Source organism: Salmo trutta, chromosome 18, assembly GCF_901001165.1.
Source record: "Salmo trutta chromosome 18, fSalTru1.1, whole genome shotgun sequence".
Taxonomy (NCBI): domain Eukaryota; kingdom Metazoa; phylum Chordata; class Actinopteri; order Salmoniformes; family Salmonidae; genus Salmo; species Salmo trutta.
Genome location: NC_042974.1, coordinates 58,227,458 through 58,243,101, shown reverse-complemented (window position 1 = coordinate 58,243,101; position 15,644 = coordinate 58,227,458). Strand labels below are relative to the sequence as shown.

General features: G+C 42.6%; 1 protein-coding gene across 2 annotated transcripts in view; it reads right to left on the bottom strand.

The window, feature by feature from the left end:
- LOC115153606 (sorting nexin-29) overlaps window positions 1-5,359 on the bottom strand; it is a 155,899-nt gene extending 150,540 nt beyond the window's left edge. Inside the window, exon 1 of one of the 2 annotated variants that reach the window (XM_029699225.1) lies at window positions 4,850-5,359. In XM_029699225.1, the coding sequence (XP_029555085.1) occupies window positions 4,850-4,856 (7 nt within the window). In that variant the 5' untranslated portion in view covers window positions 4,857-5,359. The remainder of the gene's footprint in view (window positions 1-4,849) is intronic. The other variant, XM_029699224.1, reaches the window with a different exon arrangement.
- Window positions 5,360-15,644: the final 10,285 nt, after the last annotated feature.

Below are 15,644 nucleotides of genomic sequence, written 5' to 3'. Positions count from 1 at the left end.
AAACCCTGAAATCTCCATCGCTAACTATAACATTTTCCACCAAGATAGAACTGCCAAAGGGGGCAGTGATGCAATCTACTGCAAAGATAGCCTGCAGAGTTCTGTATTACTATCCAAGTCTGTACCCAAACAATTTGAGCTTCTACTTCTAAAAATTCACCTTTCCAGAAACAAGTCTCTCACTGTTGCCACTTGCTATAGACCCCCCTCTGCCCCCAGCTGTGCCCTCAATACCATATATGAATTGATTGCCCCCATCTATCTTCTGAGCTCGTGCTACTAGGTGACCTAAACTGGGACATGCTTAACACCCCGGCCATCACACAATCTAAACTTGATGCCCTCAATCTCACACAAATTATCAATGAACCTACCAGGTACAACCCCAAATCCGTAAACACGGGCACCCTCATAGATGTCATCCTAACTAACTCGCCCTCCAAATACACCTCTGCTGTTTTCAATCAAGATCTCAGCGATCACTGCCTCTTTGCCTGCATCCGTAATGGGTCTGCGACCAAACAACCACCCCTCATCACTGGCAAACGCTCCCTAAAACACTTCAGCGAGCAGGCCTTTCTAGTCGACCTGGCCGGGGTATCCTGGAATGACATTGACCTCATCCGGTCAGTAGATGATGCCTGGCTATTCTTTAAAAGTGCCTTCCTCACCATCTTAAATAAGCATGCCCCACTCAAAAAATGTAGAACTAGGAATAGATATAGTCCTTGGTTCACTCCAGACCTGTCTGCCCTTGACCAGCACAAAAACATCCTGTGGCGTTCTGCATTAGCATCAAATAGCCCCCGTGATATGCAACATTTCAGGGAAGTTAGGAACAAATATACACAGGCAGTTAGAAAAGCTAAGGCTAGCTTTTTCAAACAGAAATTTGCAACCTGTAGTACTAACTCAAAAAAGTTCTGGGACACTGTAAAGTCCATGGAGAATAAGAGCACCCCCTCCCAGCTGCCCACTGCACCGATAAATCCACTATAATTGAGAATTTCAATGAGCATCTCTCTACGGCTGGCCATGCTTTCCATCTGGCCACCCCTACCCCGGTCAACTGCCCGGCACCCTCCACAGCAACCCGCCAAAGCCCCCACCATTTCTCCTTCACCCAAATCCAGATAGCTGATGTTCTGAAAGAGCTGCAAAATCTGGACCCATACAAATCAGCCGGGCTAGACAATCTGGACCCTCTCTAAAATTATCTGCCGAAATTGTTGCAACCCCTATTACTAGCCTGTTCAACCTCTCTTTCGTATCTTCTGATATTCCCAAAGATTGGAAAGCTGCTGTCTAGAGTGTCACCCCCTCTTCAAAGGGGGTGACACTCTAGACCCAAACTGCTACAGACCTATATCTATCCTACCCTGTCTTTCTAAGGTCTTCTAAAGCCAAGTTAACAAAAACAGATTACCGACCATTTCGAATCCCACCGTACCCTCTCCGCTATGCAATCTGGTTTCAGAGCTGGTCATGGGTGCATCTCAGCCACGCTCAAGATCCTAAACGACATCATAACCGCCATCGATAAGAGACATTACTGTGCAGCCGTATTCATCGACCTGGCCAAGGCTTTCGACTCTGTCAATCACCACATTCTTATTGGCAGACTCGACAGCCTTGGTTTCTCAAATGATTGCCTCGCAGGGTTCATCAACTACTTCCCTGATAGAGTTCAGTGTGTCAAATCGTGAGGGCCTGTTGTCCGGACCTCTGGCAGTCTTTATGGGTGTGCCATAGGGTTCAATTCTCAGGCCGACTCTCTTCTCTGTATACATCAATGATGTTGCTCTTGCTGCTGGTGATTCTCTGATCCACCTCTACACAGACGACACCATTCTGCATACTTCTGGCCCCTCTTTGGACACTTAACTAACCTCCAGACGAGCTTCAATGCCATTACAACTCTCCTTCCGTGGCCTCCAACTGCTCTTAAACGCAAGTAAAACTAAATGCATGCTATTCAATCAATCACTGCCCGCACCTGCTCACCTGTCCAGCATCACTACTCTGGACGGCTCTGACTTAGAATACCTGGACAACTACAAATACCTGGGTGTCTGGTTAGACTGTAAACTCTCCTTCCAGACTCACATTAAGCATCTCCAATCCAAAATTAAATCTAGAATCGGCTTCCTATATCGCAACAAAGCATCCTTCACTCATGCTGCCAAACATACCCTCGTAAAACTGACCATCCTACCGATCCTCGACTTCGGTGATGTCATCTATAAAATAGCCTCCAACACTACTCAACGAACTGGATGCAGTCTATCACAGTGCCATCCGTTTTGTCACCAAAGCTCCATATACTACCCACCATTGCGACCTGTACGCTCTCGTTGGTTGGCCCTCGCTTCATACTCGTTGACAAACCCACTGGCTACAGGTTATCTACAAGTCTCTGCTAGGTAAAGCCCCGCCTTATCTCAGCTCACTGGTCACCATAGCAGCACCCACTCGTAGCACGCGCTCCAGCAGGTATATTTCACTGGTCACCCCCAAAGCCAATTCCTCCTTTGGTCATCTTTCCTTCCAGTTCTCTGCTGCAAATGACTGGAACGAACTGCAAAAATCTCTGAAGCTGGAGACTCATATCTCCCTCACTAGCTTTAAGCACTAGCTGTCAGAGCAGCTCACAGATCACTGCACCTGTACACAGCCCATCTGTAAACAGCCCATCTACCAACCTCATCCCCATACTGTATTTATTTATCTTGCTCCTTTGCACCCCAGTACCTCTACTCTACTACTTGCACATTCATCTTCTGCACATCTACCATTCCAGTGTTTAATTGCTATGTTGTAATTACTTCGCCACCATGGCCTATTTATTGCCTCATTTGCACTCATTGTATATAGACTTTTTGTTTTCTTTTGTTCTACTGTATTATTGACTGTATGTTTTGTTTATTCCATGTGTAACTCTGTGTTGTTGTACGTGTTGAATTGCTATGCTTTATCCTGGTCAGGGTGCAGTTGCAAATGAGAACTTGTTCTCAACTAGCCTACCTGGTTAAATAAAGGTGAAAGAAATAAATACAAATAAAAATGTTCGCCATAAACCACTTCAGTGTTTCTTTAGCAGTATGCTTAGGATCATTGTCCTGCTGGAAAGTGAACCTACGTCCCAGTCTCAAATCTCTGGGAGACTGAAACAGGTTTCCCTCAAGAATTTCCCTGTATTTAGCTCCATCCATCATTCCTTAAATTCTGACCAGTTTCCCAGTCCCTGCCAATGAAAAACATCCCCACTGCATGATGCTGCCACCACCATGCTTCACTGTTGGGTTGGTGTTCTCAGGATGATGAGAGGTGTTGGGTTTGCGCCAGACATAGCGTTTTCCTTGATGGACAAAAAGCTCAATTTTAGTCACATCTGACCAGAGTACCTTCTTCCATATGTTTGGGGAGTCGCCCACATGCCTTTTGGCAAACACTTTAAGCATTGGCTTTTTTCTGGCCACTCTTCAGTAAAGCCCAGCTCTGTGGAGTGTACGGCTTAAAGTGGTCCTATGGACAGATCCTCCAATCTCCGCTGTGGAGCTTTGCAGCTCCTTCAGGGTTATCTTTGGTCTCTTTGTTGCCTCTCTGATTAATGCCCTCCTTGCCCGGTCCATGAGTTTTGGTGGGCGGCCCTCTCTTGGCAGGTTTGTTGTGGTGCCATATTCTTTCCATTTTTTAATAATGGATTTAAATGGTGCTCTGTGGGATGTTCAAAGTTTCTGATATTTTTTTATAACCCAACCCTGATCTGTACTTCTCCACAACTTTGTCCCTGACCTGTTTGGAGAGCTCCTTGGTATTCATGGTGCCACTTGCTTAGTGGTGTTACAGACTCTGGGGCCTTTCAGAACAGGTGTAAATATACTGAGACCATGTGACAGATCATGTGACACTCAAGTCCACCTGTGTGCAATCTAACTAATTATGTGACATCTGAAGGTAATTGGTTGCACCAGATCTTAATTAGGGGCGTCATAGCAAATGGGGTGAATACATATGCACGCACCACTTTTCCGTTTATAATTTCTTTCTAAATAAGTTATTTTTTTCATTTCACTTCACCAATTTGTGTATGTCCATTACATGAAATTCAAATAAAAATCTATTTAAATTACAGGTTGTAATGCAACAAAATCGGAAAAAAAGCCAAGGGGGATGAATACTTTTGCCAGGCACTGTATCGCCATGTTACAATGCGTGTTTATGGAAGTCATCTATTTAGCATGCTCGAAACACCTGTGTGTAATGGAAGATGCCACCAGAAACGTCACTGAAGAAAAAAACGTGTCTGCAACTGTGATAAAGCAGTAAGTGTATATTTTACATTTGTGAAATGTATTTGATACGAATGCAATTTTTCTAGAACCGTACAACAACTGAGAATCGATTCACATTTAAATTGAGTATTTGGCTGCCACAGCCAGTGTAGCTATGAAAATAAGTTCCTTCGACCTTAAGGAGTTACGGTAACGTTACGCTCTGTAAGAACACATCTTGGGCTAGTCAGGACTCAGAAGCAATACAATAAGTCTTACTATTATAATTGGAAGGGTTTCTTTGATAAACAATTTGTTTCATGACATCTATGGTGTCATGCAGTCAAGAAATAATTCGATTTGCATGGGGAAATTCAAGACAAACGCGGGAAGAGTCATATCCTTCACGCCTTCCTGAACTCACATGATAATGACGCTTTGTCATCCATTCTAAACCTCAGTGTTTTAATAGGCCTATGTGCGTAAATCAGACAAAATTCGCGCAATAAGCCAAAGCCAGGTGTCAACTGGTGATGGTAGAACAAAAAGTACTTTTTTTTTTAGCTACAACTCACCGTTCATTCTGTCAGTCCGAGTATGTTAGTTGTTGACACACCACATGTAAACTAGTTCATGGCTCTTCGGTTCGACTTGGTGGATATCCAGAATTCTATTGCGATTCATCACATTCTGTACGAACCGAACCCTGGGTGGCAGAAAGCACAACTTCCATGATGCAGCCCTCCCTTCTTCCCATCAACACAACCTCGGTCCGTGGCCCACTGTTGCTCCGGTCGGCTGGAACTACAGAGGCCTGCGAGTAGCCGTTTATCGCTATATAGTTTAACCGAGTCACATTTGTAGATAAAATGGTTGACTAACAAACCCATCCGCATTGGTCGGTTCGGCGACTGGACTGTCGTGGCTCTGGTAATCGTTTAGCTGTAATGAAAGGAATTCGTTTTGACACTTCGGTGCCACTGCCTGCAAAGCGAAACAACGTCGGCGCTGCAGGTCACATGACCAGACACACTGTTGTCATATGACATGTTAGGAGCGATTTGGATCTGTATCAGGGTTAAACGTTCACTTGTTTTCAAAAACAGTATGCATTGACTGTTCTCTTTTTATGAAAAGCTGTGTGTGTGAGAGAGAGCACGTCTGATCTCTAGACTAGAGACATCAAGCTGCAAAGCCAGACCTCCACAACCCCTCTGTATTTTCCTCCGTGTGGTTAAAGACCTGTACTGTCTTAGTTGTGACCAGTATAGTGGTGCCCTCATCAGTGGAAGGGACAGGCGGGCTGGAGTTGCAGTCTGGAGTTTGGCTGTATGTTCCCTCCTGGAGAATCATGGTTCCAGCAGGGGCGGAAATCTGATATCAACTTTGGAGGGGACAATTACATTACATTTTCTCAAGAGCAATTCCTGAGGGGGACACCAAAAGTAGTGCTGTAACACAGCCTACATTGTAATATGGTAAATGTATATTGAGGAACCAAAGAAATAAGGTGTTTGCCGTACTCCTAACTACCGGTACCCAAAACTACACAACTAATCACAACAGCAATATCATTGCCTTTAACAAATCTTAGTTCAGTCACCAGTTTAAGTTGAGAGTGGGGGTATCCATGGCATTTTCCAATTATGTTCCTATTTTACAAGTAAAAAAAATTGAGAACCTTTCATAATGTTGCCAAACAAAGACTCAACAAACTTACCTGAGACTCCCTGTCTTTGCCAGTCTGTCCCTGCATATCTGTCCCCAACTCGGCTGTCTGTGTGCCATCTGTTGCCTGCTCTGCCTAATGACATCATTGTGAAACATTTCCATTAGAATTTGATTTCTTTCTTATGAACATTTTATCAACTAGTCTTTGAGATATTATGCTACTAGGGTTCTTACTTTGCGTTTTGGTGTACTGACAAATACTCTGATGTCCATCTTTTATTTTTCTGCCATTTTTCTACCTGGCTGGCTGGCTACACACACACACAGTGTGTAGGTTATTTACAGTAGGAGATGGGCTTCTATCATCTTTTATCATTCTATTTGGGCTTCGATCTAAAAGGTAGCTAGCAAATGTGAAACGGATTAAAATGACAAGAGTTGACAGCTGTATGAGTTCACCATTTACACAACATATGCTGCAACCTTTTGCAATTTTAATAGTTTGTTTCATATTGGCTGGCTTCCAACAATAGCTGAATTTGCACTAACTTACATCATCTGCATGCTGATCTTGGAATAAATTGACGATAGCAAAGATTCCATCTTTGACGAGGCCACATCAATGGAATAGGTACTAGCTAGCTTAATAGTTAATATTTGCGCGCTAGCTCTGCATATTCAGCTAGTGTGTGTGCGCGATTGACTAGATTAACCTCACGTCAGTTACGTTCATTGAGTGCCTTTCAGACAGTAGATACGACCCCTCTGTTACCTTGCCAACTAAGGAACTGGCAGTGGATCAAACCATTGTGAGGCAAAGGGTGGGGGGGTCGCAATCTTTTGAAACTTAAAAACGCGCTATTAAGTGTCTATATTCAGCACAATTGCTTTCATTGCGTATTATTAATATTATTTAAATTACATAGTTATGTTTCAGTGATATATTGGGGGGGACAAATCATATTTTTCCCAGGATGGGGGGGTCGTGTCCCCACCGGGATTTCCGCCCCTGGGTTTCAGCTCCACTCGTCATGCTGTTCTGACCCATGATAACCATGGTCTGCTCAGGGACATAATCAGAGACCCTCTCAGTCCTGGGACACTCTGCTTCCTGAAGTCGGAACACTGGGAGATGACGATGACACCAGTTACACATGATAAATCCAATTTTGATAAACTCCCATATCTATTGGGTGAAATACCACAGTGTGCCAAAAACAGCAGCAAGATGTGTGACCTGTTGCCAAAGGAAAAGGGCAACCAGTGAAAAACAACCACCATTGTAAATACAACCCATATTTATTTATTTTCACTTTGTACTTTAACTATTTGCACATCACTACAACACTGTATATAGACATAATATGACACTAAATGTTTTTCTTTTTGGGGAACTTGTGAGTGTAATATTTACTGTTCACTTTTGTTAATTTTACTTTTGTTGATCTATTTCACTTTATGCCAATAAAGCCCCTTGAATGTAATTTAATTGATAGTGATATAAGCATAAGGGTTAGGCAATGTATTTGGTATAGTCACAAGGATATGCATTACATTAATTAAGTGTTGGAAAAAGAGTAGTTCTTCACAGAATAGTCACAGGTTGTTATGAATGGAGAGGAAAATCAGTGAATCAATCACCTGTGTGCCTGCTGACAACAGCCATCCCTAATTTCCCATCATGTGAAATGTGAAAGCATGCATTGCCCCCTTTATTTATCCTAGGGTTCTGACTTGGTGTACAGGGAGAACACTGTAAGAACGGCCCATGTCCTGAATTCTGTTGCTGTACATTTCAAAAGTGCTGAACAAATAGTTCTATTGACGATGTCCGTCCTAACTCGCTCATTAATGTCTTAATCTAAATTACGGATTGCCTCTTATCTGCTTGTCGTCCCCTTATGCCATAGTTTCTACATCTCAATTGTCAATAGAAACCACATTTGTTTAAGCAAGTCAGCCATATTAGCTTTGTTTTTTTAAAAGGCAGTAAATTAGGCTGAATGGACTGTTTCGCTGCCAGACAAGGCTCCGCTGATAGCCAGGTATAGCAGTGGTAAGATGTTGTGACTCTGCTGTTGGGACAGCTTTATGTAGGCCCTAACAGATTGTGGGCATGTTTTTTTGTTGTTGTTGCCCCACCAAGATTTACATGCTAAAAGCAACCCTGCCTATGCTTAGTCTAATACAGTGACAACTAAAAGATACCAAAAACAATTTAGTCCAATCTATGTAAGCTAAATATGATGTGACTGTCCATGTTTCTGATTACTGTGTGTGTGTGTGTGTGTGTGTGTGTGTGTGCATGCAAGTAGTAAAAACATGTTGACTCACCCTACTTGTAGAGAGATGGTAATGCCATCCTCCTCGCTTCCATGTTGATGAAATGGTCTATCACTCTGTCATACAGTACACCCTTAACATTTTTGTCTTAGGACAGTGGTTTCCGAACTATGAGACTATTCATTTATTTTAAAGGAACTCACTCTGGTTTTAAACTTACTCTTGAATGTTGTAATAGTAGAATACACAAGGTGCTATTTCGAAATTGAGTAGTGTATCATCAGTTCCTTTTGTCATGTTAGTCTTTGCATACCTTACAGAGCTATTTATGACTTGTCAGAAATGTCCAGATCAACTAGCCCATGTCAGCTAACCTAACTCCATTTCATGGGTAACTTTAGCTAGTTAACATTAGCCTTCTACGTCTAGCTACATATTGAACTTCCATCCTCTCAGGACAGGGGCATAATGTACGAATTAATGGTTGGATCAGAATCGGCGTTATAATCATTGGCCAGTACGGAGAATTAAGTAAAACCACAAGTCCAAATCCCTATCTCCATCCATGGCTAATTTAGGAAAGGGACCCTTTTTAGCTAGCTTGAGGACAACAACACAACGAGATGCAACAATTAAAGTTGTTTCTGTCAATGACATACGCTCTCGATGCGATTTGATAGGAGTGACTCCAAATTCAAACTTGCTTCCCTTGACACTTTTTTGTTGTTGTTGGTGTGCCAGGACCATTCACAGTTGAGCTCACTCAGTTTAGCTCAATGTTGATTGGCCATTATTTTATACTTTATCAAGGGAGGCCAAATGCTTGCTGGCTTCCCTTGCATTCAATGCTACTGGTGGCTACAATGCCACTCTTTTGGACCAGATAGCATCAGATTGATGGCCTACACACACAGAGACAGAGGGGTGCTGTTTTGCTCACTCTGATGCTTTCTCTGGTGAGATACATTCAGCTTCTTGCTAAGGTAAAGAAAATTATCAAACAAAAAGTGACGAGAGACAATGATTACTGTTATTATATTTTTATATATTTTTTTGTAACATTTTTTGGGAAGCCTGGCATCCATTGCTCATCTTAATATAATATTTAATAATACTTTTAGATTTGTGTGTATTGTTGTGACCATCAGCAACATCCGAGTGCAGTTTTGGAGAAGCCTAGTTACCCTGACTAAATGGCCACGTGGAATTTGACTGCGGTCATGACTCGTGGCCCATTGTGGCGGTAATATGGTCGGTCATCCTTAAAAGCCCTAGACAGACAGGTAACCCGACTGCTGATAACAACCCGTCACTTTATAACCACATCTTACCTCCCTATGCTTCTTTGGGCTCTATCTTACTTTTTTTCATTGGGAAACATCTGCATGCCTTCTTCCTCAGTACCTGCAGCAGAGTAGTAAAAGCACACAGGAACACAAACAGCCAGACCAGGGTCAGACGAACGTTGAATGGCTCAAGGGCTTTGATCTCTGATGCTGGACAGAGTAACAGCAGAAAGAAATATGTCCATAATGTTCATACTATATCTTACAGATTCACTGGGCCAGCTGAATTTGTCTATGCTTCCTTTTCTTGAGTGTAAAGGCTAACAATACAATGTTTCACATAACAATTCTAATGCCAATATTTATAACAATGCTATAGTATAACAGGGCTCTCCAACCCTGTTCCTGGAGAGCTACACTCCTGTAGGTTTTTGATCCCACCTCCGTTGTAACTAACCTGATTCAGCTTATCATCCAGCTAATTATTAGAATCAGGTGTGCTAGATTATGGTTGGAGTGAAAACCTACAGGACGGTAGCGCTCCAGGAGCAAAGCCCTAGTACTAGAACAGATTTTATTTAAAAAAGTAATTTTAAATGATTCATGTTTATTCATACATCTGCATTATACTTTTTAACGACTTTCAGGACTCATTGTCAAATGTTAGACATTTAAAAACAGTATTGTATTTACATTGGGTACAGTATGTTATACATACCCTGGGCGGTGAATGTTATTTAAGATGCAATTGTTTACATTCCTAGACTAGCCAATCATAATAGTATCCACACTGTCCTTCTGACATAGCAATACAATATAAGACAATCAAGAATAAGATCTAAAATGGTTTACTTTCCAGTTTCAGTGAGTGAGATTGACTGGGCAGTTATGGGGGCCTGGTTTTAAGAGTGTAAATACACTCAAAGAATTAGGGGTTCAACAAGGGTTCTTCTAAGATCCTCAAAGTTCTTTGAAGAACCTCATGGTTCTTGGCAATAAAAATTGCCCCCAAAAGGTTCTTCCAAGAACCCCATAGGAGGTGGAGTTCATCGAGGAACCTCCTTAGTTGGTGGGGGTTCTTGCAAGAACCTAACTGCCGAACTGAAATGTTTGGATTTGAAAGGACAGCAGTTGCAGTCACTTAACTGACAAATGTAAAGATCTCCTCAATTAAAGGTAAGGTTTGTCCTTTATATGATCTAAATTGATATTGTTTTATGATGATACCATCTATCTTTCCATATTTGTGCAAATCTTTCTAAAATAGAAAATGGACACAATTAAACGGATATCAATCAACAAAGGTAAGAATATGTACTGTAGGCTATAAGAATATGTTGAAGACTAGCTGTATTGGTTGCAGATGACTCAACTGCTCACTTTTGTGTCTGTGTCTGCAGGTATACAGACGAGAAGACATACAAAGGTATGTCAATTGTTATGGTATGTTATGCAGATCATATGTACCATCCTCCTCCCTTACCTCTTCAATGAATATACCATATATTTACAAGGTATGTGTATGAAAACCATTATCAATTATTTATTTTTTTTTCATTCAAATTTATCACAAAAGCCAAGGGAAAAAAGTATTTGATCCCCTGCTGATTTTCTACATTTGCCCACTGACAAAGAAATGATCAGTCTATCATTTTAATGGTAGGTTTATTTGAACAGTGAGAGACAGAATAACAACAACAAAAAACCCAGAAAAACGCATGTCAAAAATGTTAGACATTTATTTGCATTTTAATGAGGGAAATAAGTATTTGACCCCCTCTCAATCAGAAGATTTCTGGCTCCCAGGTGTCTTTTATACAGGTAACGAGCTGAGATTAGGAACACACTCTTAAAGGGAGTGCTCCTAATCTCAGTTTGTTACCTGTATAAAAGACACCTGTCCACAGAAGCAATCAATCAATCAGATTCCAAACTCTCCACCATGGCCAAGACCAAAGAGCTCTCCAAGGATGTCAGGGACAAGATTGTAGACCTACACAAGGCTGCAATGGGCTACAAGACCATCGCCAAGCAGCTTGGTGAGAAGGTGACAACAGTTGGTGTGATTATTCGCAAATGGAAGAATCACAAAAGAACTGTCAATCTCCCTCGGCCTGGGGCTCCATGCAAGATCTCACCTCATGGAGTTGCAATGATCATGAGAACGGTGAGGAATCAGCCCAGAACTACACGGGAGGATCTTGTCAATGATCTCAAGGCAGCTGGGACCATAGTCACCAAGAAAACAATTGGTAACACACTACGCCGTGAAGGACTGAAATCCTGCAGCGCCCGCAAGGTCCCCCTGCTTAAGAAAACACATATACATGCCTGTCTGAAGTTTGTCAATGAACATCTGAATGATTCAGAGGACAACTGGGTGAAAGTGTTGTGGTCAGATGAGACCAAAATGGAGCTCTTTGGCATCAACTCAACTCGCCGTGTTTGGAGGAGGAGGAATGCTGCCTATGACCCCAAGAACACCATCCCCACCATCAAACATGGAGGTGGAAACATTATGCTTTGGGGTGTTTTTCTGCAAAGGGGACAGGACAACTTCACCGCATCCTAGGGATGATGGACGGGGCCATGGACCTTCAAATCTTGGGTGAGAACCTCCTTCCCTCAGCCAGGGCATTGAAAATGGGTCGTGGATGGGTATTCCAGCATGACAATGACCCAAAACACACGGCCAATACAACAAAGGAGTGGCTCAAGAAGAAGCACATTAAGGTCCTGGAGTGGCCTAGCCAGTCTCCAGACCTTAATCCCATAGAAAATCTGTGGAGGGAGCTGAAGGTTCGAGTTGCCAAACATCAGCCTCGAAACCTTAATGACTTGGAGAAGATCTGCAAAGAGGAGTGTGACAAAATCCCTCCTGAGATGTGTGCAAACCTGGTGGCTAACTACAAGAAACATCTGACCTCTGAATGCCAACAAGGGTTTTGCCACCAAGTACTAAGTCATGTTTTACAGAGGGGTCAAATACTTATTTCCCTCATTAAAATGCAAATCATTTCTAAAATGTTTGAAATGCGTTTTTCTGGATTTTTTTGTTGTTATTCTGTCTCTCACTGTTCAAATAAACCTACCATTAAAATTATAGACTGATCATTTCTTTGTCAGTGGGCAAATGTACAAAATCAGCAGGGGATCAAATACTTTTTTCCCCCACTGTAGTAGGACAAAACACACATCACAACAAGAGAGACCACAACACTACATAAAGGGAGACCTAAGACAACAACATAGCATGGCAGCAACACAGCATGGTAGAAACACAACACGACAACATGGTAGCAACACAACATGGCAGCAGCACAAAAGATGGTACAGACATTATTGGGCACAGATAACACCAAAAGGGCAACAAGGTAGAGACAAGAATACATCACGCAAAGCAGCCACAACTGTCAGTAAGAGTGTCCATGATTGAGTCTTTGAATGAAGAGATTGAAATAAAACTGTCCAGTTTGTGTCGCTAGCTGTAGTGAACTGAAAAGATGAGTGACTCAGGGATATGTGTGCTTTGGGGACCTTTTAACAGAATGTGACTGGCAGAACAGGTGTTGTATGTGGAGGATGAGGGCTGCAGTAGGTATCTCAGATGGGGGGAGTGAGGCCTAAGAGGGTTTTATAAATAAGCATCAACCAGTGGGTCTTGCGGCGGGTATACAGAGATGACCAGTGTACAGAGGAGTATAGAGTGCAATGATGTGTCCTATAAGGAGCATTGGTGGCAAATCTGATGGCGACTGGTAAAGAACATCTAGCCGCTCGAGAGCACCCTTACCTGCCAATCTATAAATTACATCTCCGTAATCTTGCATGGGTAGGATGGCCATCTGAATCAGGGTTAGTTTGGCAGCTGGGGTGAAAGAGGAGCGATTACAATAGAGGAAACCAAGTCTAGATTTAATTTTAGCCTGCAGCTTTGATGTGTGCTGAGAGTAGGACAGTATACCGTCTTGCCATACTCCCAAGTACTTGTATGAGGTGACTACCTCAAGCTCTAAACCCTCAGAGGTAGTAATCACATGTTGGGAAATGGGCATTCTTCTTACCAAACCACATGACCTTTGTTTTCGAGGTGTTCAGAACAAGGTTACGAGTAGAGAAAGCTTGTTGGACACTAAGAAAGATTTGTTGTAGAGTGTTTAACAAAAAATCCGGGGAGGGGCCAGCTGAGTATAAGACTGTTTCATCTGCATATAAATGGATGAGAAGGGTTCCTACTGCCTGAGCTATGTTGTTGATGTAAATTGAGAAGATGGGGCCTAGGATTGAGCCTTTGGGTACTCCCTTGGTGACAGGCAGTGGCCGAGACAGCAGATGTTCTGACTTTATACACTGCACTCTTTGAGTAAAGTAGTTAGCAAACCAGGCTAAAGACCCCTCAGAGACACCAATACTCCTTAGCCGGCCCACAAGAATGGAATGGTCTACCGTATCAAAAGATTTGGCCAAGTCAATAAAAATAGCAGCACAACATTGCTTAGAATCAAGGGCAATGGTGACATCATTGAGGACCTTTAAGGTTGCAGTGACACATCCGTAACCTGAGCGGAAACCAGATTACATACCAGAGAGAATACTACAGACATCAAAAAAGCCAGTCAGTTGATTATTGACAAGTTTTTCCAACACTTTTGATAAACAGGACAAACAGAAACGGGCCTATAACAGTTAGGATCAGCTTGATCTCCCTCTTTAAATAAAGGACAAACAGTGGCTGCCTTCCAAGCAATGGGAACCTCCCCAGAGAGGAAAGACAGGTTAAAAAGGTCAAAGATAGGCTTGGCGATGATAAGGGCAGCAACCTTAAAGAAGAAAGGGTCTAAAGGGTAAAGTTTAAGGAGTTCCTTTAGCACCTCGTACTCAGTGGCTGCCTGCAGGGAGAAATTTTGTAGCTGGGCAGGGGAAAAAGAGGGAGGAGCATTGGGGCTAGTCGCATTAGAAGGGGTGGGAGATGAGGAAATATTGGACGGGCAAGGAGACATGGCAGAGTCAAATTAGAATCCTGACTTAATGAAGTGGTGATTAAAGAGCTCAGCCATGTGCTTCTTGTCAGTAGCAACCACATCAGCATTAAGGGACATGGTCAGCTGTACGGAGGAGGGTTTATTCTCCTGGTCTTTAGCCGTTTTCCAGAACTTCTTGGGGTTAGACACACAGAGAGAGAACTGCTCCTTAAAGTAACACATTTTGGCCTTCCGGATAGCCTGAGTGCACTTATTTCTCATTTGCCTGAACGAGAGCCAGTCAGCCTAAGTATGCGTCTGCCGAGCCTTTCGCCAAATGCAATTCTTGAGGTGGGGTAACTCTGCAAGATCACAGTCGAACCAGGGGCTGAACCTGTTTTTAAATCTCATTTTCTTTACGGGGGCGTGTTTGTTAACAATAACACTGAAAATATCAAAAAAGAAGGTCCAAGCATCTTCAACAGAGGGGATCAAGCTGATTCTATACCATTTTACAGAGGCCAGTTCATGAAGGAAGGCTTGCTCATTAAAGTTTTTTAGCAAGCGTCAATGACAAATCAGGACAGGTCGTTTCACTGAGCAGCCATTACAAACACAGGCTGTAAAACAGTAATCAATCACTAAGGTCATTACAGAAAACACCAGACTGATATCTATCATGATTATTTGTGAGGATAACATTGAGGAGAGTAGCCTTTCTGGGTGTTCTGGAGTCATACCTTGTGGGATTGGTAACAATCTGAGAAAGTTTTAGGGAGCCATTGCTTTGGGACTTGGTCAGGTGGTTTAAACATGTCCGAGTTCAGGTCACCTAGCAGGACAAACTCAGACTTAGTGTAAGGTGCCAGGAGAGCGCTTAGGGCAGGTAGGGTACAGGCCGGTGCTGATGGAGGACGATAGCACCCAGCAACAATCAACAAAGAGCTATTTGAAAGTTTACTGCTTAAAACCAGCAAATCAAATTGTTTGGGGACAGACTTGGTGGAGACAACCGAGCACTGAAGGTGATCCTTGGTAAAGATTGCCGCTCCACCACCTTTGGAGGATCTGTCTTGCCGAAAAAGGTTATAATCAGAAAGGTAACGATAGTATTCACAACAGTCTTCCTTAACCACGTCTCAGTAATGACCAACACATCTGGATTGGAG